We start from the raw sequence: 21,339 nt of genomic DNA, 5'->3' as shown, positions 1-21,339 counted from the left end.
TGACAACTCTGCAAAAGGTTAACATCTCAACCTGATGAGGGTTTCCATCGCCTTCAATCGGCTAGCCCCAAGCTACCATATATCATAGCATCCGTCCCGCCATCAAATGGATCCTCCATCACCCGAATGCGGCCGCAGCCCCGTTGGCAAGGATAACACGGCCACATTTTGTGCCATACGCCCGTTCACCGGAACCAGGGGGGCCGTGCTTGATTTGGTGGACTTCAATGAACCCTCCCCAGCCATATCCAAGTCCTCTTCCTGAGCTCAAAAGACCAAAGATTAAAGCGGTGTGGACAGTCTCGCTATGAGATTCCTGCCCTCTCCCGACCGACCTCACGACTCCGCCCCAGACTGCGGGAAACCTACCCGCCAAGGATCAATGACTGCTCCGGATTATGGGGATACCTACCCCAGAACAACGAATTGGGGTCGTAGGATCCAATCGCAGACAGCAGGGAGACAGTTAGTATTGGTCATCAACATCTATTCTAAAGAAATTTCCATCACTCATTAGTCCGAACCAGGAGCCCTACTGCGAATATTCATTGCTGCCATTAACAAACCGATCTTGGACTTGGGAAGGCGGAAGATGCTCGCCACAAAGGACCATAAGTATGTCTGTGGCAAACCATAATGGGCGCTGAAAATGGCATCTTCCCACTCGGAAGAGTAGAACGTGGTGAGAGAGGGAGCCCGTTGACAGCGCCTCGTCTTTCTTGCATCCCCACTCGAATCTGTGTTGCCGGAGCAGAAAAGACGCCGGTGTGGTGGTAGCTCGCGCGATCGCCGCCCGGGTTCTCAATATTCCCGGAAAATCGATTGTGAAAAGTCGGCAATTGAAGGAGGAAGGCATCCCAGCACCAACAGCCGACTTCATAGACAGAATGATCGCAAAGCGAATCGCTTGCTCGTTGGGAACCACTCGTCAAGATAAATGCTGCTCGATTAAGCCAGCAGTGTGCTCACGGAGAACGTCTCGAGTGATGATCAGTTGCTACATCTCTCAGTTGCAAGATGACAGATGCAGAGTAGCCACGGAATACAACATATCCAGGGGGCTACGATCTTAGAACCTAAACATAGCGGGTCAACCCCAGCAAAAGAGGCATAGAGAGGTAATGATGCCCGACAAAATCAGTGTGAAAGAATCTGTGATGTTCAGTCTCATGCTGGGAGCTGTAGGAGCAAGCATTGAGGGAAAAAAGATATCTGTCTGATCCTCACCATCTGTAAAGGGAGAGAGAGATATTCAGCTCGAACTCCGCATGCTCCGAGATCTAGCCATGATTGTTACTTTTCATAGCTCACAATAGGCTCTCTCAATGTGGACATCCTCAGGCCTATATATATATAGTCTCCCTTGAGGTAAGTCTCGGAAATCTGACTACGTACGTACGCCTTTTAGTAGGACAAGTTTGTGCCTTGATTGGCCAGGTGTATATGTTATTCAGACCATGTGTCCACACAACTTTCTATAAGTAGATCTGAACTCATTTCTTTTGGATATTTTCCCCCTTGCAAAGGTCATATCATCAGTAGTTGTCGGCATGATACTAGCTCTGGAAATCTCAGCTTTAGGTCGAAATAAGTGCTCATCGATGGCTAAGCGGTGAAGCTGGCAGCTGCAGTTCAATTTCGATCTTGAACTCCTGAGAAGTCCATCCACGGTCCCCAATGATTTGTCCAGCCTGCTAGAGAGAGCAAAGTGGTCCCGGACAGATGACAAAGACCCTCAGCAGTCAAATTCAACACAATCTAAGTTATTGCTTGATCATGCCGGAAAGAGATTTGGACCCTGCCACGCTTCTCCAGAAACTCTCGACGACGTGCGACCCCTATATTTACCCTGCGTATGAGATAGAAGAGACTCGCAAACACACATTCCATGGCGATGCCGCAAGAGGCGTGCAGAAACTCCCGCAACTGAGTAATGATTTGAGAGCCGAATATCTCCAGGCCGTTCGGGCAAATGTCGCAGCAAAGCGCAGATACGAAGAGGCTGCAAGTTCTGCTTCGCAGGCCCGTAGCACGAATCAGTCGGCGCGGCCAGCATCGGATATGGCGGCTTTGCTCGATATTCACCTTGAATTCTTGCGTTTGAAGAAGCGAAACGCGCAATTGATGGCCCTGAATGATGAAGTGAACGCTATCAAAATTTCCTCTGGTCCGGCTTCGGTCCAGTTGGGTTCCAACCCTATTGAATCAGAGGCTGCAACTTTGTCCTCCACGAATGGGCAAGGAGCCCTCGCGAAGTCGATCATTCAATTCATCCAAGCTCTCGAAATGGCTGTGGTGCATGCTAAACATGAGGCGATGCAGCTGGAGACGCTGTTAGATCGCGCCAAATCGGGCATTCAAGAGTCTGGAAACATTACAGCAGAGCGATATCTTATCGCCATGTCAGCGGCGAGAAAGAAATTGACTACATGGCTACAGGAGGTCCTGGACAGGTGTCAAGACGGTACTGATGTGCTGAACGATGAGGGTGTGGATGACTCGCCAGAAACCGAAGAGGACTTGGACAAGCGGGTTAGCACTCAATATGAGCAGTATATCGACGCACGGAGACAGCTACTCTCTGCTGTCGCGAACTTGAGAGCTCCTTTGCCCGAGAAAGAGTCAAGAGATATCAAAGGATGCAACGAGACAATGGAGCTACTGCTGACCACCCAAGGAACCAATCTCATAAGTGCGATTGAAAAATGTTTGCTCCCATCCATGCAGCAACAAAGAATTTCGTCCTTCTACCTCATGTTTGTGGACAACCAGCTGCAGAAAGAATCTACCACTACAATCAACATGCTTGAGCGGCTCAGCGATGAGAGCCAGCTCCTCCAAGCTTTTCCAATCCTGGCTGGGTCCGGACGCTTTATGCACGCCGCATCTACTTTCGGTAATAAGCAACAACAGGAAGCGACAACGGGGATGAAGGATGAGGTATCAAAACGCCTTGATTCGTGGATATTTGCAGCCGAGGCAGCCGATGTGGCTTCCTCGGGGGCAATTGAAAAGCATTTGAAGCAGGGAACAGAAGCGGTGGATGAGGTGCGGAGAGGGTTAGCAGAGATACGGCTTCTTAAGGAAGGTCGGACATGAAAGAGGTTGTTTTGGACGGGGAAAAGGGAATTACCTCATTGATTATCTCGGCCTATTGCTTCTCATTTTGAGCATAGAAGAAGTTCGCACCCACAACAGTCAAATCATTGTCCTGCGCCCAGTCCCGCACACCATGTCTGGGCTTGCCATAACCCCAGTGCTTCCTATCGGCTGGCGGTTCCAGGTTTGAAGTGGTGCCTTCTAACAAGACGAAAACATATCGATGAGCACCCGTTTTCGGGGGTGGACCTGGTGGAAGATACTCCTTGAGCTCTCCAGGTTTGGCTTTCTCAAGGTGCAGCATTGATGGAGGCTCCGGGATGGGCGTGGTCAGATTGGTGAGGATCCAGTGACACATTTCCGACCACTTTGGGTTGTCTCGAGATTTCGCATCAGGGTCGGTCAAGACTAGGGTGAAGGTAGACTTCTTCGCAGCTTCCGTACCGAGCAGAGAAGCTATCGAGTGAAAAGTGAAGATGGGTCGTTTCGACACGGATTCAACAGGGATGTCATTGCCCAGGAGGACCGTCTCGTGGGATTTTGGGTAGCTGATGTCGAGGTAGTAAGACGGTTCAAAGTCGTCAAGGACGTCGCCGATGATGCTATGCTCTAGTAGGACATCTCTGATGGTCGAAAAGACGGCATAAGGGGCATCGGAGAAAGGCTTCTGAAGCTGCCCATTGGTGAAGGAAGTTCGGATGTCGTTGCCGACCGGGTGACTTGATCCCTGGATTGCCAACAGCAGGCCAGTGATGGCAATGACAAAGCTAGGTGCGAGACACATGGCTGTAGTGATGGCGATGGGGTTCAAGTTCTTTGGATATTAGGAACTCGAAGATATGGGAGTGAGTTTCGACGCCTGCCACGCTCACCCATGGAAAATGATCATGTTCTCGTTGTGCATGTCGTAATATTGACCCCGCCTTCGGTGCCTGCTGTGTTGCTGTGACTTGGTTCATACCTTGTACCGTGCAGGTGTGTAGCCAGTGAGTAGCTTGTATGGACAGGGACTAAGGAGGGGACGACGTCAGAGGAGAGGCGCCGCAGCACCAATGATTTAATCCCTATGTCTGACACGGGAATTAAATCACCCATTGCACCAGCTAAGGGCCGCCTTGGTGACATCCTCTGCGTCTGTGTTCGTCATTGCATGTATTTTTCTTACACTCCGCGAAACCTGCCTGCGCCTGCGGCCTGCTACCCGCATCGCCTCGCCTCGCCGCGTTCCTCGCAGCATCTGCATCTGCAAACTTGCATCCTCTCCAAGATACGATACGCTGCAGTAAACATGTGCCTGCGGGTGGCCATCTGACCAGCAGCGTCGCCGCAATCTTGTCGTGTTGGGCGTTCTCTACTTCCTCTACCTCGCAGCCTTCTCTTTAAAAGCCTGTTGTCGTGTGGCCATCTACCAGGTCAACCATCTATTTTCTGTGCGGCCAGCTTTTCGCCTTTGAAACACTTCTCCTAGCTGGTTGCGACCACGTTCATCAACAATGACCACCCTTGGTGATGACCTCCTGCGCACTGTCAACAAACTCCAAGACCTTGTCTTCAACACTATAGGCAATGACTCCCTCGATCTCCCCCAGATAGTCGTTGTCGGCTCCCAGTCGTCGGGGAAATCCTCCGTGCTTGAAAACATTGTTGGCCGGGACTTTCTTCCCCGTGGAAGTGGCATTGTTACTCGTCGACCCCTGATATTGCAACTGATCAACATCCCTCCCGATGATGATGACTCAGATACCAATGGCAATGGCGATGTGCACATCCCCCATACGGCGGCCAGCGTGGCAGAACACGGAGAGTGGGCAGAGTTTCACCATATCCCAGGTCGCAAGTTCGTGGATTTCAACCAAGTTCGAGCTGAGATCGAAAATGAAACGGCGAGAATAGCAGGGAACAACAAGGGCATCAACAGGCAGCCCATTAACCTCAAGATCTTTTCTCCGCACGTTCTCAACCTCACCTTAGTCGATCTGCCCGGCTTGACCAAGGTCCCCATAGGCGATCAACCGTCAGACATTGAGAAACAAACGAGAACCCTCATCTCTGAATACATTGCCAAACCAAACAGCATCATCCTCGCCGTCTCTCCTGCAAACGTTGACATCGTCAACTCAGAGGCCCTAAAGCTCGCTCGGCATGTTGACCCCATGGGAAGAAGGACCATTGGTGTCCTGACAAAATTGGATTTGATGGATCATGGTACAAACGCGTTGGATATCCTGTCGGGTCGCGTGTACCCGCTGAAGCTTGGATTCATAGGCGTGGTTAACCGATCCCAGCAAGACATCCAGACTAATAAACCCATGTCCGACGCTCTCAGATCGGAGGCGGAATTTTTCAGGCATCATCCCGCCTATCGGAATATGGCAACAAGATGCGGAACGCAATACCTTGCCAAAACTCTGAACACAACTCTGATGGGCCACATCCGCGATCGGTTGCCCGACATCAAGGCGCGGTTGAACACTTTGATGGGCCAGACACAGCAAGAGCTGGCTTCTTATGGAAGCAAGCAGTTCAGCGGCAAGGAACACCGCGGATCGCTGATCCTTCAACTCATGACCCGCTTCGCGACATCATTCATCTCCTCCATTGATGGCACGTCTTCAGAAATATCAACAAAAGAGCTCTGTGGTGGTGCCAGGATATACTATATCTTCAATTCTGTGTTCGGCAACTCTCTAGAAACCATTGATCCTACACACAACCTATCTGTTCTCGACATCCGAACCGCTATCCGCAACTCCACCGGGCCGCGACCGAGTCTTTTCGTTCCTGAACTCGCTTTTGATCTCCTGGTGAAACCACAAATTAAGTTGCTGGAGATCCCCAGTCAGCGGTGCGTAGAATTGGTCTATGAAGAGCTGATCAAGATATGCCATACATGCGGATCTACGGAGCTGTCCAGATTTCCCAGGTTACAAGCCAAGCTCATCGAGGTGGTTTCGGATCTGCTGCGAGAGCGGCTTGGTCCTTGTTCAAATTATGTCGAATCACTTATTGCGATTCAACGCGCATACATCAACACGAACCATCCGAACTTTCTTGGAGCGGCCGCAGCAATGTCTTCTGTCATTGCAAACAAGAACGAAAAAGACAAGAAAGCCGCGCAAGCCGAGGAGAGACGAAAACGAGAGAAGCAGCGCATGAAGCAATTAGGAGTTAACGGCGCCGCCACCCCAGATGAAGAAGATGCCGAACAGGAAGACAAGCCTACTTCGTTACCAAACAGGAAACACCCGACGCTGAGCCGCAGCATGTCACCGACTGTGGCTCGTGAGCGTGAAAATGGCCTCGGCAGCATTTCGGCTGCTGCGGGTTCAGCAGGTGCAGCGAGAGATTCGTTCCTGAATTACTTCTTTGGAAAGGAAGGCGGGTTACCAGGGGCGGCACTACAAGGCAGCCCAGCCGTTGTTCCGTCCTCGGCCTCGGTGGCTCAAAGACATGTCAGTCACAATGTCGAACCGAGCTTCTCGCAGAGTATGCGGCGGATGGATCGTGGAAGCTTCACGGATCGATCGCCTGTGTATCCACCGACGCTGCATGACGATTATGCGCCGGGGTCGGAGTATGGCGATTCGAGCTTGTTATTCGTACGTGAATTATGCCCCCAGCTTCTTGTATCATTTGCTAACATGCACATTTTCCAGCCCGAGCAAAATGCAGAGCCTGTTCTGACTGAGCGCGAAGCTATGGAAACCGAGCTGATCCGCCGTCTAATCTCCAGCTATTTCAACATCGTACGCGAGACCATCGCCGATCAAGTGCCGAAAGCCATCATGCACTTACTTGTGAACCATTCGAGGGATGAAGTGCAGAATCGTCTCGTCAGCGAGCTATACAAGGAGGAGCTATTTGGTGAGTTGTTGTACGAGGACGACGGGATCAAGAAGGAGAGGGAGAAGTGTGAAAAGTTGTTGGCAACGTATAAGGAGGCCGCGAAGATCGTGGGAGAGGTTTTGTAGGGTCGAAGTATAGGAAGGAAGGACGGCGATGCAACAAATCCTGTGGACACTGCCGATTGTTCGATGCGGCGCAATTTTGTTGACAGGTCCTCTTCTCTTCCTCTATGCACAAAGAAGAGTCTCTCCTCGATGCGACTATCATAGACGCTTACGTGTTTATGTATCTATGTACCCAGCTCGGACTTTGGGCGCCTCCATTGCTCTAAAGAGACTGGCCTGTAAATTGATCATACCATCACTGTCATGAACACATCATCAAAAGTAAAAACTGTAGAAGAAGGTCCAGTGGGAGGGTAGCAGTGCCTTTACGTGGAAAGAGTGAGTTAGGCTGGATGCATTTTCTGTATGCAGTGATTATTCTAAAGTACCCGGTCGTGGTGACTGCGTCCAGCAATCCCCGACCTATAAGCTATTCTAAGAGTTTTTCTCAACTCTGGGCATCGCGGCGCAATGCCCTCGGCTCTTGTCTTGCAGGAATGTCTGCTCCTTCGCAGCGGTTCTACCCTAAGTGCAGATTTCGTTCATTGGAGCTCGCTGAGACACCGAGCCACATCAAGCTCTGGCGTGATGATGCTGAAATCCTGGAGGCCGGCAACAATCGACCCCTAGCTAACCCCCCTTCAAACCCAACATACCAACCAAAGATAGGAGGCCTGCTTGGTATAACACTCCACGCGAGGAAGCTACATGAACGCTGCCCACATCCCAGTGCATTGTTATTCAGATGCCGCCGTTGATTTCGCTGACTTCATAAAACACGGTACAAGATATCGACACTACGGCCGACTCTTTCACGACCCAGCAGAGAAACTCGACGAGATAGGCAAAACAGTCACGATGACTGGGAAGGTCGCATCGGGCGTCGTTTCTGCATCTGGGCTCGTTGATACGCCGGATTGGGACGGGCAATCTGTGTTTGCCCCTTCGCTCAGGACTGAAACTCCTGCATTCTGACTCGTCGTAGGTGTTGGTGCTGCTGTCCCGGAAACCCACGACTGTGTTGCCAGATTCGGCTGAGGCTCAGGAACAAGGGGAACTGGTGTGGATAGTGCCGTTGTGGGAGGAAGAGTTCGTATCCACGCAGCTGGTAGGGTCAAGTCCATTGGTAGCAAAGGCGGTGATGTGTCTGTGACAATGTCTGGGGCGGATGTTGCGCTTGACAGCCCCAGCGCGGTGGCAGACCCGGTGATTGTGAAAGGCTGCACGCTGTTCGAAGGATTGGTGAACAACATCTGTGAGCTTGGAGAACTGATACTGAGGCCGTCGGTCGAACTCGATAACGCAACAGATGCAAGCGGGATTGGTGTTATTGGGAGCTTGCTGGCGCTCGTGCTATTGCCCGCATCGAAAGGGTAAAATCTCGCTCTGAGAGGGCGCTCTTTTTCCCTTTCGTGGGGATGCAGGAGTTGTGTGTATCGATCTGGCACTCGTATCGTGGGTCCTGGGGTTGGGGCTATCTTGATGGATTCTGATAGCGAATATTGCTGTCGTTTGCCATGCGTTCCTAGGCTTGGCATGGAATATTCCCCGACCGCCACGCCAGTCTCAGTTGGTGATTGTGATGGCGAGTCATGCCGGATAGTGATTTTTGGCAGCATCGGCTCTGGCATCGGCAACGCCAAGGTTGATTTTACATGAAGGAGCGTCGTGGTCATGATGCCGAAGAGAGAAAGCGGTGTCATCATTGTTCTTCTTTCACGGAATCCAGCACAGATCAAAGAGGAATGTGCCTCGAGAGCCAAAGCCGTCAAGGAGTTCCTAGAACGCACTGGCGGCCCTTTGATATATGCGACTGCAAGAAGAAAGGGATGCATCTCCCGATCTTGCATCTCGCTGAGCTCTTCAACTAGAGAAAAAGGGAAACAGTCACCCCACGACAGCCAGTCACAGACGAAGCCATCTGCATCGTCAGCACCACATCGAACAGCGCGTAGAGATGAGAACCAGTGGTCACGACCTCATCACGCCATCTTCTGAACCATTGTGCAGGCGCAACCAGCGAGCCTTCCACCGGAGCGCTCATATCCAACCAGAACCTCCGATACACGCGAGGTCCTGTGCAAGGTGGTCGCTCGCGGTGCCGGGATTGTTATGGGCTCAGCCCGTTCGAGTGGCCGTTGAGTAGGCCACCAAGGAATAATAATTCTCCTTGACCACACAAGCTCTGGTGGGAAGTGGGAGGGTTGCTGTGAACCACTTGTCTGAGTGGATGATTGGCGGTGAGGAAAAAGGTTGAAACAATGTTGAAACACGAAAGGGGTTGCGGGGAGAATATCTATCGCTCAGGGGCAAGGCTGAGCCCAACTCGCCCAACCAACCAGTCAGCCTGACCATGCTGACCACACACGGCGTACTGGGTACTCGTATGTCGATAATGCCTAGACGTCATCCCACAACTGCGCTAGTCTTGTAAACACCCAAGATTGAAGGTAACATGATTACAGTATTCCGAAACAGTACAGGGATTGGATTTACCACGTTGATGCTTCGGCTCTGACCCATCCAGCTTCCTGTCTCAACGGCCCCTCGGGTCTTCAATAATAAGTCGTCCTACTGCCATAATCTCGCTGCGTACTAGGGAAAGCTCCTGCAGGCACCGCCATGCTCTCCTCGCCCTCATCCGAGCTGTTTGCGGCGGCCAGTTCGTCGACTTCAGGCGGAGCTCTCATTGCTGCCAATTCATCCTCCTCCAATGCTTCTGGCTTCCATTTTTCGCCCATTCCCATGTTCATCCCACTAGGCAACATTGCCAGCAGCGGCCTCCACTCTGGTATCAGCTGAACGTTGATGGTGTCGTTCTGTTTGTTGAACTTTTGATCCAGATATTCAACGATCCGGCCTTCCTCGAGCTTGCCCCCGTCCAATCCCCACGTTGGGCTACCCTTTTCGATCCGTTTATCTTCTCTACGTTCAATCCAAGACGCCTTTAGCTTGCCGAAACCGGAAGATTTTGAGCCATCTTTCCCTACTTCAAACCCTAGCTCATTCATGGCTGCCCTCAGCCACGCGATTGCTTTTCCTATTTGGCCTGCATGGGTGTCCTCCTCTAGGGCCTGGAATCTGCAAGCTTTTGCTCGTGACGCTCTTTGGATGCCATCACAGTACTCCAGCAGCTCTTTCGACGCCTTTGTGGTCTCGAGCTGCAGTGCCACAGTAGCAGCAGAAGCATGCTGCGCTGCCCCGATGCAGAGTCTAGTCAGGACTTGGCCCCGAACCTTCTCGATCCGAGGAGCTCTGATCATCCACTCTTTGTCGTCCTTATTCCGTGACTGAACGAGCATTGCAGGATACGGGTCTTCCTTCAGTACACAGAGCAAATTGTATTCTGCATGGTTCAAGTGCTGCAAAGCCGACTGTACACTCGTCGACACATCAATCGCTGCGGGTGGGAAGGTGGGAGGTCCGTCACTGGAAGAGTTTGCCCTCAGCAGAAGGTAGGAATGAATCGCATGTGCCGTGGTAAGGCACTTCGAGGCATTTTGAATCAGTGCTAGTCGTTGGTCTGGTGTTGGGTTGACTGAAGCGTATAGCCCAAGGAGAGATTGTCTGGCTAGAAGATTATGAATGAGCGCTAGCGTATGATGCACAAAGAAGAGCTCGTAGTCAAGCCCCTTGCCCTTGACGCGCTCGTTCTCCCGACCTGGGATGGCGGTGGAGCCTAGGGTTGGCCGCCATTCGAACTCAGGCTCCTTCGCAAGTGCAATGTCAACATCCTCGCCAGCCACAGGTTTGCCAGACAGTGCCACGTCCAGCGTGACGAGGTAGCGTAGATAGCTTTGGGCCGTGGAAGCCAGAGACAATAGATTGGTGGCCTGGTCTGCTGGCGACAGCCTCTTGTGAACCTTCAATGCCGCCCGGAGCACGGCGCGTTGAGATGTGGCCGCAGATGGAAGGGATGGGTGGGTGGAAGAGATAAGGCTGGCTTGAAAGGAGACGAGGGAGGTTGTGGAAAGCACAAAAGGAAAAGGCATATTTGTCAACTTCCCTTTCGGCTACAGAGTAATCATATCACTTGGTTTTTGGGGTTGAGCCAGTGCCAGCAAGGCTGTGTAGATTCGTAACTGTTAATCAAGAGGGCATTCGTGGTATGGTGTTGGCCCCACGAGTTTTGTTGGCAAGCCTTGGTACGTGGAGGCCTGGCGAGTGGTGAGGTGGCTGCCCAGATGCCCAGATATGCCCAGATCCTGCCCAGATCAACCCAGATGTAGTCTTGCACTTCGCCGGACTCTCTTCTACCGAGAATCAATGGCTGTCACAGTGCAATTCCATATCTTGCTCTGCCTCTCTCTTCTCTGCCCCTCTTCTGTCTCTGGGAACGATGGCCGGAAGTTTCCCGGCCTTGTTTGCCAGCGAGCAGATCCTTTTCTTGACAGGAAACGATCAAATGCAGGCCTGTCGACACAGAAACAGGACTCCTTCACTCACCTCCTCTCCACCTCGCTTGTAGAGTCTGACGCGATATCTCCCGAATGTGAATGCTATTTCGGTGTATCCCCCGCAACTGCCGACCGAGTGTGCGAGCGTGCTTCAGCTTCTGAGGTTACGTTTCAAGGACCGTAGAGTCTCTAGGGTATTCCTACCTTGCATCGGACATGCGGATTTCAGGATATGGAAGTTGAGGGGCGTCGTTTTCCTCAAAACGGCTTAGATGAGCGAGGTGCCTGAAGGAGCTACATGCATTCATTCATTTACCCCTCATATGATGCCAGCATAAGACGGCACCACCGGGTTTCGTGAAGCAAGGGTCTGGGGCTTGTTTGTGGGAGTGTGCGCAGCGTCTTCCCGATGCTTTGCTGATGATTTAAAGCTGCTCGAGAACCCGGTGGGATCTTGCTGCAGTCGTGTTCTCCCCAGCTACATATTGCCTCCTGTCACCAGCTGCATCTTATCCCACCAGAATTGAGATGGATATGAGCACCATGGCACCATCCCTACATCCCCTCATCGACAACGGCCTCGTTAAGGGCAAAGACAAGTTCCCCGGCGGCACTCTGCGCTGCCACTGCCGTTCCGATCCCGTTGAGGTCGAGCTGAAGGGTAACGTCCTACACAATCACGTCTGCGGCTGTTCCCAGTGCTGGAAGCCTGAGGGCGCACTCTTCTCCGTCGTGGCAGTCATCCCAAAGGAGAATGTCCGTGTCACCAAGAACGGACACAAACTCGCCGTGCTGGACAAGGACGCGACAATTTTGCGCACGGCTTGCCGCGATTGTGGTGTTCATATGTTCGGGCCGGTCGAAAAAGACCATGCGTTCAAAGGATTGAGTTTCGTCCACGTCGATTTGAGCGATGAGAAGGGCTGGCAGGAGCCACAGTTTGCGGCGTTTGTGTCGAGCTTAATTGAGCAGGGCTATCCGCCGGAGAAGATGGATGAGGTGCGGAAGCGATTGCGCGAGCTCGGATTGGAGCCATATGATGTGTTGAGTCCACCGTTGATGGACGCGTTGGCAACTTTTGCGGCAGAAAAGGCGGGTAAGAGGAGCAAGCTATGAAAGCAACCAAGTCCTGTGAAGGCAGGGAGATCTGGTCTGACTGAAGAAGGCAAATGGTCCAATGAATCCTGGCTTTCTGTTCTAAACGAGGAGGGCACCGTTTAGTGACAATCTTAAGAGCCGTCTGAAATAATGTAACAGCTGACCTCTTCCAACTCGCCTTCTATACGGCAAATTGTTTCGGGCGATCCACATCAAGAAGTAGTAGGTCCTGACCCATTATCTGGACAGTAACTATCCCCATCGACGATGCTGTGTTCGGTTGAAACCAGGGAGTTACGCCTTCAACAAATCACAATAGGAAGGCGATGAATGCTCAAATGCCCTTGATATTTGTACCACCCTTTACATTTGCACTGCAGCAGGAGGGTTTGGGGCTCAATGGGTTCTTCAGCCACCCATGTGCCGCCGTCGAGAGCAGCACAGGAATGATATCTCAATCCTCTTATTATCGAGAGGATTTGTCGGCCTCCAACAGATCACGCCATGTTGTATGTACATATTTCCTCCCATGGCTAGAAGTTGTTTGCGAGATGCTCTACAGCTGTCTTTTCTCCTCCGACACGTATTCACTCTTCGTTTCACTCTAGTACAGTGTATTGCCACCCTTTCCTGTTGTGTTGCCCGGTCTGAGATCTGATCCTCTGGACCCCTTCGCCTCTTGCGCACTCGGGTAGTTTGTATGAATCTCTGGTCCGCCTGCGGGGCCGTCTACACCGGGGATATAATTCTGTTGCTGCCCACGGAAACCGGCTTCGCGAGTAGATTTGAGGAGCTGGAGATAGCGGTCTTTGAATTTGAAGTTCGGGGACAGTTAGATGCGAGGTAATAACCGTCGAGGTATCAGGGAGGAATCTAACTAGCAGCAGCTGGGGTAGGGCATGGCTTTTACCTCTGTATTTTCCACATTTCTCAAGATGGTTGACTCCCTCGCGCGCGTAGCACTTGCCTGTTGAAGGTATGGTATTAGAAGAGGTTACCAAGAGCATGCTGAGCAGTGGAGTATTTCCCGCATGTTCATATCTCTCGTTCGAGGAGTTTCCACGACACCATCAGGCATCGGACAGGTACAATCCGTGCCCACCTCTCTATGCGAGCTCCTCCAAGCGACAGTATGGAGTACTGGGGTCAATAACATACCCATTTCCTCTCCCACCAACCTCCTCATCATTCTCTGAACCCACTGTTCTCGAACAATGGCATCTCTTGCATCGGCGACCGCTTCATTGTCTTGGAAATCCACGCCCTGGAATGTTGGCGGCACTTTGGGTTTCTGGCGCAGAAACGACTCCGATTCGGGTGTAGGCATAGCGGGCGTTATATCGAGGCTACTCGAGAGTTTCAAGATGGGGTAGGATTGTTCGAGTGGATGAGCCGAAGGAGCATATAGAGGAAGATGCGCCCTGTTCCTGTTGCACAGTGGCTCTTCCGGTTGTTTACGGACAGAAATTGAGAGAGAGAACCACCTGGAGCCTTTGGATCGGGAAATAACAATGATCCGGTGAGTTTCTGCTTAGCTTGTATGTATTGTGTAGATTGGGTAAGGACACCCACCTGAGGTCAGTCAGAGCTTCAGCCAATGCCAAGCTCAGCAGCTCAAAAGCGGCCAAGATCGCCCCGACGGTTAATTGGCTGCGCCATGTGGTTATCTGACGCCGCCTTATGGGTCTGGAGTCGCTTATGAGAGAGCCGAGACAAAGCACAGCGCATCTATTTGTTTGGATGTACGTACGACCTAGATACCTTTACAAATCCCGCAGCGGCTGGATGCGGTACGCAGATCACCATTGACATCAGCGATAGTGCAAGGCACCTATTGGGTGTTGGTCGCGAGCGTTAACCCCAGGTACCACGGTCGTTGAAGCCTCCACGTCGATCTCTTTCGAGACGGTTTGGCTTTCACTCGCGAACGGAGAACCCAAAATCATCGTCCATGCCTCTACCGGAGAGCGGCTGGAATCGAACCCTCTCTCCCCTCGAGCTCCTAAACTGAGCCTGTTCAAAGCCAACTATATGAGGCATACCAGCCAACGCAGCAAATGACAATCTGGCCTCATTGCCGCTCAACGTCTCCTGCCCCAAAGAAGCGGTTCATAATATGCTCTGCTTTTTCTGTCGGCGGCCTCAGATTTATCGGTTGAGCAGCACCGTCCGCTTCTTTCACCTAAAATCTCATTTCTGCCCGAGTGGGGCTTTCCATCATCATCATCGCAAAGGTTGTCGAAGCTCGGAATAGCCTTCTTCTTCCCAGCTCTGACCCCCGCCCGTTGCGTTCGGATCGGGTGAGGATCCGCCTTTCAACATCTTCGCGCATGTATGTCTCAAAAGCATTCTTTCGAGCATCTCGCTCATCTTGGCATGGAAGACAAAGCGCGTCAATACTGAAAGTGCGTAGTGGATGCGTCAGCTTGCTAGGGCAGCGTATGGATGAAGGCGGGTCTGTGAGATCGGCTGATGAGGTAGGCTCTGCATCAAACTGGGTTCTGCGCGTGGGTTGGTGTTTCTCGACTTGTCTTCTTTCCATGGATGGGAGTGTAATTTTTGATATTTGGTGTGGACATTTGGAGTTCAGAATAGAGCTGTTGGATAAGGCGACATGCCCACAAGTCAAGAAGATGTAGGCGGTGTAGTAACACATAATCTTTTCCTTCGGACCAAGTCGCAGATGCTTCGAATCGAATACTTTTGTTCCGGTGCCTGTGCTCAGATGAGTCCTGCAATAAACGAAGCATCAGAATTTGGGCCAAACGACGCCGACATCACGGCGTGCAAACAGGATGCATTCCCAAGGGGGAACAAGAATGAATTGATAGCTTTTCCTCTCGCATGACTTGCGGCATTTCAAAGTGTTATAGAGAAATCTTGTCTTTGTTCCTGATCTCGAATGCTGTGGCATTGTGGCCGAAAGCATATTGTGGCTGCTCTCACCCGGACTATCCACATTCGGCTAACAAAGGAGTCGACCGCAGAACACAATGCCGCAAGTGTTGGGTATCAACCATAGAGTGAGGTTTTCTTTGTCGGTACTATAGTGTATCGTCGTAATTTGCTGTTCCACCCTTGTGGCCTTCGCCAATGCCTTGAGCGTAACTCTGGGGTCATTCACGGATGTATCTTGAAATTGAAGGCAAATCGGAGAGACAGTCATCCACCGAGAACTCTTTTAATAGGAGACGAGGGAAGACATCCACAACAGGAGGCGAGAAAGGAGGAATGGAGGGAGGCCAAGGAGGAAATTCCATGTTCGAGAATCGGCGGGTCTCGGGCCGTCCTACATGGCTTTCGTCCTGTGGCGCCTCAATAGTTGCTGCTGCTAATTAACCACATTCCCCATGGATGGTCCCATACCATAATATGCGTTTCTCTTCATTTACTCCTCTGCAGCCAGGACCACCGCTGGCCGACTGGCCTCGTCACGGCCCTCTCTTCCGTCACCTAACGCACTCGCAATGTCTGCTTTCTTCCCAGTCCAATCCTCCTGTTCTTCTTCCTCGATCTCTTTCTCGGTGCGCTCTCTCCGTCTGTGCAATTCCCGGTCATGATCTGCCGCTTTCTTCTCCATATTTAGTGTCAGGCTCTGTTCCTCGCCAAAACCGCCACCACCGCCCGTTCGTACCGCCCTCGCGACCTCGCCTTCGCCTGGCATCCGCATCTTCTCACCCTCTAAATTGCTTTCACCCTTGGAATAGTTCTGTGCGTCGGACTCAGGAATCTGTTTCTCTGTGAGGGCACCACGCTCGCCAGCCGCTAGGGAGCTTGGTTGTGCGGCTTGGCCGTGTTCAGAAGGAACATCATGGGCAGAGCGGTGATCAATGACTTTGGATTGGGCGGAGGAAGTGTCTCGTGCGGCGGACTGTTCCTGAGAAGTCTTTGAAGCAGGGTTTTGGCCTTGATTCAAGCCAGTCTGTTGACTTGGCTGAGAGGACGCATGTGGGTCGAGGCCGGACATTGTGATATTTTGAGGATCTCAGAGAATATGTAGATTGGGGGGCTGGAGTAGAGGAGCGAACTTCGCTTTTGGAGAGGAGTTTAGGAAAGGTAAAGTGGCGGGAGGGCATCAAATGTGGACGGTGAGGGAAACACCAGACCGATTGAGACAGGACCGGTATGGACGTAGACGTTTTTTTATTGCACAACTTACAAGATCTGGCTCGAGTGACATAGATAAGGACGGTGCAAAAGATATCTTACCAGTGGCCAGGTGGTGGTACAGGTGAATTTTCTATGATCTGGCTGATTGTGTCATTCCAGTATCGACAAAAGCGTGAGAAGTATTGACGTCATTGGACTTAGCCTCGTCAACCAGCCCTGATCCCAAAACTTGGCAAGGCTGCTGTACGAGGTCAGGCGGAAGGGAATTGTCTGTTGCCCCAAAACAGCCGCGCTACCACAGATGCATATGGTCCCAGCTAAGTTTGGCTCTCAAGAATCCATCCGTCAATTTACTGACCGAAATGCCATGCTTCATAATCCCAAGAAGGTGTTCGTCGAGAAAGGAAGCAACTGGTATGCTGTAACGTACACCGTAAGTATGGCAGGATTCAACAAACTCCTCAGAACAAGTTGTTAGCGACCTCCTGAGACTGTATACCTTCTAGTAATAGAGAGCAGGACCGCGCAAAACTGTGAGGAAGGCTGTAAGCAGAGAATGGTAGTCGGTCGTACATGTCCGAGTCCGTGAGGGTATAAACATTCGAACTCAACCAAATATGGGTGAGGATTTTGGGATATGGGTGTCTGCTGTGTGTTATTCACATGTGTTGAAATCCTGATTCAAGCAGCTAGAGGCACATGCAGTGAGCATCCAAATGCCCCTTTGCCTCCTGTTAGCATCGCTGACCCTCTGAGTCCGATGTCGTCCCTCTTCAATAAAGACACAACAGTCCGTCTATTTGACTTGAGATTCTTGGTCATCGTCCTAGCTGACCGTGATAGGTGTGCTCTTGTCTCGCTGTCGAGTTCTTGATACTGTAGTATCCGTGAGTATCACCTCTTGCCCTCACCTCTTCTCCTTCTCAGCTCCTCCTCCTCCCTACGTCACATATACCATCGTCAATATTTCGCAGGACTACTCTCCACACATTGAGCATACTCGACTCGAACTCTCTCAAAGTGGCTTCACCTCCTGTGGCTTCCGTGAGATATGCCGGTTGTCACACCGACACCTGTAGTGTGAGGGAGAATAGTGTCCTTTGAAAACCATCGTCGACTGACTTTCGCCAGGATTGCGGAAGCGGAAACAGCTCTTCAGAAAGAGTACAAAGAGTTCAAGAAGGCAATGGAGACTGCTAGGAGGCAAAAGAAGATCGCCAATCGTCTCAAAAAACTCCGTCTGCGTGTCAAAGACCCAACCATCCCTACAAAGGTTAGCACTGGCGAGCTAACAACGTCAGCGCTGCAAACTCACTGAAGATTCTCTAGATCTACAAAGCTGGAACGATCAAGAATCAAGAGCACAATCTCACCAAGCTTCCCCAGGAGGTTCGAGCCATGATCTTCAAAGCGCTGCCTCTGAATGCAGATCGCGCCTCTTTAGCTCTCACCTGCAAGACTCAGGCAGCCTCCTACGAACAACTGAAGGAGGAGAAAAACAAGAAGGATTATGACCATCCTGTCCCCAAGCGTTCCCTCCGAACCCATCGTCTGCAGATGCTTGTCCGCCTGCGTGACACCATGCCCCCGAGTTATCGCCTGTGCTACACGTGCCTCCAGTTCATCGACACTGCCCAGCGGGACAATAAGGGAACGTGGGGAGGAGATCCCATGAAAGTACAGGGTCTCAAGGCGGACAAAGCTGCTATGGTGGAAGGGCCCCGCTGCCCTTTGTGCATTGCTGCAGAGAAGTTGGAGACTGCCAAGCATAAGGAGACGTACAAGAAGTACCTAGCCCTAGCAGACAGCTGCTCTCTTAAGAATTGAACCGTCAAAGGGGGATGTGTGAAGACATAACTCTCGAAGGCGGTGGGTCGAAACAACGAATCGGGATGTGGCCATGGAAACCCATACCATGTCGAGGGACTATTTGAGGAGAGCTTCAACAACATGGCGTGGAAGGGGATGGTGGTTTAGGGCTCCTGCAAGTTGCAAGGATAAATTGAGACGTGCTTAGTGGGCTCGGTGGCAAGTGGCCTCCCCCGATTGCAGGCTTTCGATAATGATCGTGATGACAATATCCAGTTATGTCATGGTTGACGACTCAAACAGAGATTCACAAATGATCAAGATTCCGAAGTACGAGGATTTGGTGGAGGCCGTATCTCATCTAGCCTGTCCACAAATGGACGATATGGGGCCGCAATGGTATGAGGCTGAGGGCGATCCAGAGTCTCGAGCGACTCCTCGGTAGCTCCCGGATATTTTTGCTGTATCTTGTGAATTCGATCCAAGGGCTCGCCGGCGATACGATATTTGGCCCACTCTACTGGTGGGGTACGCACGACATTCTGTGCCTTTGGGAAGTGTCCAAACTTGGATACATCTGTTTCCTTGTCCTCGGCCAGGACAGGCTCCAGCTCATCAACTTCTATGCCAGACGGCGGACGACTGAGCTTTCCCGTCTGAAGATCTTTGACGAATTGTTCGGGGTCTTCCAAAGCGGCCCTTTTCATCTTATCCAACTCTTGCATGTCCCGCAGAGCCTGCTGACGCTGAATTTGTAAAATGGATAAGGTTGCTCTCAAAGCCATTGCATCTGGATTGTCATCCAGGCTGACCGGAAGCGGTTCCGGAGGTTCATCTATCCATTGCGTGGGTGGGAGGTCCACTCCTGTACCTTCGTGGGAGGCTAAGCTGGCATGGGACAATGTTGGGGTGACTGGTGAATAGGAAGGACGTTGAGGGCTACCGCTAGTTTCTTGCTCGACAGTACTCCGAGGCCGTGTCGGAGTGGAAAGGGGCAAGGCATTCTGCAGACCCTTGTCCACACCGTCGTGTTTGTTGTGGTCGGTCATTGTCAACGTGAGGCCTGCGCATGCAGGGTGAGGGAAGCCGGAGAGGTATACGGCATGAGAAGAGGTAGACTTCTGCAGAAACCGAGGTTTGCCGAACTTTTAGTTTCGTTGGAACTGGAATATCAGGTGTATCAGGCCTTGGGATATTTGCCACCATGCAGCTGAGGCTGGTGGCTTGAGCCGGAACAAGTGGGAGTTTAGGCAGAGCGAGTGCTCACAAGGGCCTTTTGACAAAGCGAAGGGGAAAAGGAGCGGATGTTGCATCAGCGGGTGAACAGGATGTTCTGCTTCTTTGTCACCTGAAAACAAGGGCGACCAACAACTAGCGGACAGATCCTGTGGTTGCCAGTGCGTAGAATTGATCCGTGAGGCAAAAGGTGGGCGTCACCACTCCGACCTAGGCACAAGTAAGTACCTTGTATTGTGGTGCCATGTCCAAGCGATGTCCTGTTGTTGAAGCTAAAATGACTTGGCTTGAAGTGGCGCCTGCGGCATGAATTGGGGCTCACTAGGCCCACCAGCCCTTGAGGCCCTCCAGGCCCCAGGGGCTCCGGATGCCAGATGGAGCACCTTGTTAGTACTCGGTAATTATCTCTTACGGAGTAATAGTTGGTTAGTTAGCTCTCGGCAATCTTTGCCTAGCCGATCTCACAAAGAAGGGGGGGTCACTACCAGGATTTGTGCTTAGCTGCTCCGGATCTGGAATAAGATCGTGCTGTATGAATGAATTCTGTAATCTGTACGAGGTACTTGGGGAGTTGATTTTACGCCTCGGTGTTATGGATCTGCCTTGCTTCCAACGCATCTGGATATCAGACCTCGTATGGCGTGGAATGCCCATCTCATGCAGGTGCATGCCGCCTAGTCCAACGACAGACTTTGTTGCCACGTGTAGCGTGCGTCTCCCGTGTGCATCTGCTTGATAATCTCTCCCCAACATGCAGGGCGCATTGGTTCCTCCCCATGTGGCTTCGAAGCAATGTTCCAGACCTACCATTCTGCTCCGGAGGTGGTACAGTATGCGGTTCACGGGAGAGGGCTTTTGCCGAGTTGACTAATGGTTTTTTCCCTTCCGACTCTGGGGCGCGTCTCTCCTGTCAAACTGGTCGAGGCACAAGCCCAATCACTTGTGCGCGAAGGCATTATCTCGTATAGTGTCCCGGACTGGTCACTCTGTGGCGAGCACTCTCATGTACACTTCAGCGGTCGAACCACCAGAGCAATGACGGAGTGCCCCTCGCAGACAAACAATTCTGAAACGAATCGCTGGATAGAGCGACAAAATGTCCGTGTTCCTCTCAATGCGCCGGACTGGCAGTGGAGCGAGGGGAGAAGGAGCCTGGACTGACTGCAAAAAGGCATTTCAGTTGACGGGGATGGGTTTTACGTTGTTTCCAGCCAATGACGCCGTCGAAATTCCCCCGAGCAAGAGCTCTAATCCAGCTCTACTCCACATATTATGTACAAGGGATGGTGGTGACAGGGTTCATCTGGCTGATCTGGGCAAAATGCGCTTGTAGCTGGAGGTAGCAGCCAATCAATCCAACTCTCTTGCTTGGTCCTTGCTTTTGGCGCTTGTTCTCCTGCTGATCATCACCAGCATTTTCTCCCCTTCTGTTGCTCGTTGCTCGTTGCTCGTTGCTCGCATGTGTTATCCGCCCTGTTGAGAATTGAGTGGCACGTCCCTTGTACTGGGTAACCCCCCCGGCTGTTCCGTTATTGCAGCTCAACGCGTGCCTCCTCTTTTGTTCCCAGCGTCATGCCCTTGCTGGTCTTGCCTTGGCTTCAGCCTCTACCTCCATTTGTCCATGATGTGCGTTCCCAATC

The 21,339-nt window shown here is 51.8% G+C and overlaps 9 protein-coding genes across 9 annotated transcripts; 4 read left to right on the top strand and 5 right to left on the bottom strand.

The window, feature by feature from the left end:
* Window positions 1-1,776: 1,776 nt before the first annotated feature.
* A1O5_12327 (uncharacterized protein) lies at window positions 1,777-3,099 on the top strand (the record flags this gene model as incomplete). Its single annotated transcript, XM_007752896.1, has 1 exon — window positions 1,777-3,099. The coding sequence occupies one exon, from the start codon at window positions 1,777-1,779 to the stop codon at window positions 3,097-3,099; it is 1,323 nt and encodes a 440-aa protein (XP_007751086.1).
* A 52-nt stretch (window positions 3,100-3,151) lies between these two features.
* A1O5_12326 (uncharacterized protein) lies at window positions 3,152-3,883 on the bottom strand (the record flags this gene model as incomplete). Its single annotated transcript, XM_007752895.1, has 1 exon — window positions 3,152-3,883. The coding sequence occupies one exon, from the start codon at window positions 3,881-3,883 to the stop codon at window positions 3,152-3,154; it is 732 nt and encodes a 243-aa protein (XP_007751085.1).
* Window positions 3,884-4,592: 709 nt separating this feature from the next.
* On the top strand, window positions 4,593-7,070 carry A1O5_12325 (dynamin GTPase; the record flags this gene model as incomplete). The annotated part of the gene is made up of 2 exons (XM_007752894.1): window positions 4,593-6,698; window positions 6,756-7,070. 2 exons carry the CDS (start codon window positions 4,593-4,595, stop codon window positions 7,068-7,070), a joined length of 2,421 nt encoding a protein of 806 aa, XP_007751084.1.
* Window positions 7,071-9,604: 2,534 nt separating this feature from the next.
* A1O5_12324 (uncharacterized protein) lies at window positions 9,605-11,041 on the bottom strand (the record flags this gene model as incomplete). Its single annotated transcript, XM_007752893.1, has 1 exon — window positions 9,605-11,041. The coding sequence occupies one exon, from the start codon at window positions 11,039-11,041 to the stop codon at window positions 9,605-9,607; it is 1,437 nt and encodes a 478-aa protein (XP_007751083.1).
* Window positions 11,042-11,989: 948 nt separating this feature from the next.
* A1O5_12323 (S-(hydroxymethyl)glutathione synthase) lies at window positions 11,990-12,562 on the top strand (the record flags this gene model as incomplete). Its single annotated transcript, XM_007752892.1, has 1 exon — window positions 11,990-12,562. One exon carries the CDS (start codon window positions 11,990-11,992, stop codon window positions 12,560-12,562), a length of 573 nt encoding a protein of 190 aa, XP_007751082.1.
* Window positions 12,563-13,148: 586 nt separating this feature from the next.
* A1O5_12322 (NADH dehydrogenase) lies at window positions 13,149-13,871 on the bottom strand (the record flags this gene model as incomplete). The annotated part of the gene is made up of 3 exons (XM_007752891.1): window positions 13,149-13,351; window positions 13,455-13,511; window positions 13,703-13,871. The coding sequence occupies 3 exons, from the start codon at window positions 13,869-13,871 to the stop codon at window positions 13,149-13,151; spliced, it is 429 nt and encodes a 142-aa protein (XP_007751081.1).
* A 2,061-nt stretch (window positions 13,872-15,932) lies between these two features.
* Window positions 15,933-16,511, bottom strand: A1O5_12321 (uncharacterized protein; the record flags this gene model as incomplete). Its single annotated transcript, XM_007752890.1, has 1 exon — window positions 15,933-16,511. The coding sequence occupies one exon, from the start codon at window positions 16,509-16,511 to the stop codon at window positions 15,933-15,935; it is 579 nt and encodes a 192-aa protein (XP_007751080.1).
* Window positions 16,512-17,840: 1,329 nt separating this feature from the next.
* Window positions 17,841-18,481, top strand: A1O5_12320 (uncharacterized protein; the record flags this gene model as incomplete). The annotated part of the gene is made up of 2 exons (XM_007752889.1): window positions 17,841-17,927; window positions 17,984-18,481. 2 exons carry the CDS (start codon window positions 17,841-17,843, stop codon window positions 18,479-18,481), a joined length of 585 nt encoding a protein of 194 aa, XP_007751079.1.
* A 299-nt stretch (window positions 18,482-18,780) lies between these two features.
* Window positions 18,781-19,512, bottom strand: A1O5_12319 (uncharacterized protein; the record flags this gene model as incomplete). The annotated part of the gene is made up of 1 exon (XM_007752888.1): window positions 18,781-19,512. One exon carries the CDS (start codon window positions 19,510-19,512, stop codon window positions 18,781-18,783), a length of 732 nt encoding a protein of 243 aa, XP_007751078.1.
* Window positions 19,513-21,339: the final 1,827 nt, after the last annotated feature.

The sequence above is a fragment of the Cladophialophora psammophila genome, assembly GCF_000585535.1.
Source record: "Cladophialophora psammophila CBS 110553 chromosome Unknown aczJe-supercont1.33, whole genome shotgun sequence".
Taxonomy (NCBI): Eukaryota; Fungi; Ascomycota; class Eurotiomycetes; order Chaetothyriales; family Herpotrichiellaceae; genus Cladophialophora; species Cladophialophora psammophila.
This window is presented reverse-complemented; position numbering and strand designations above follow the sequence as displayed.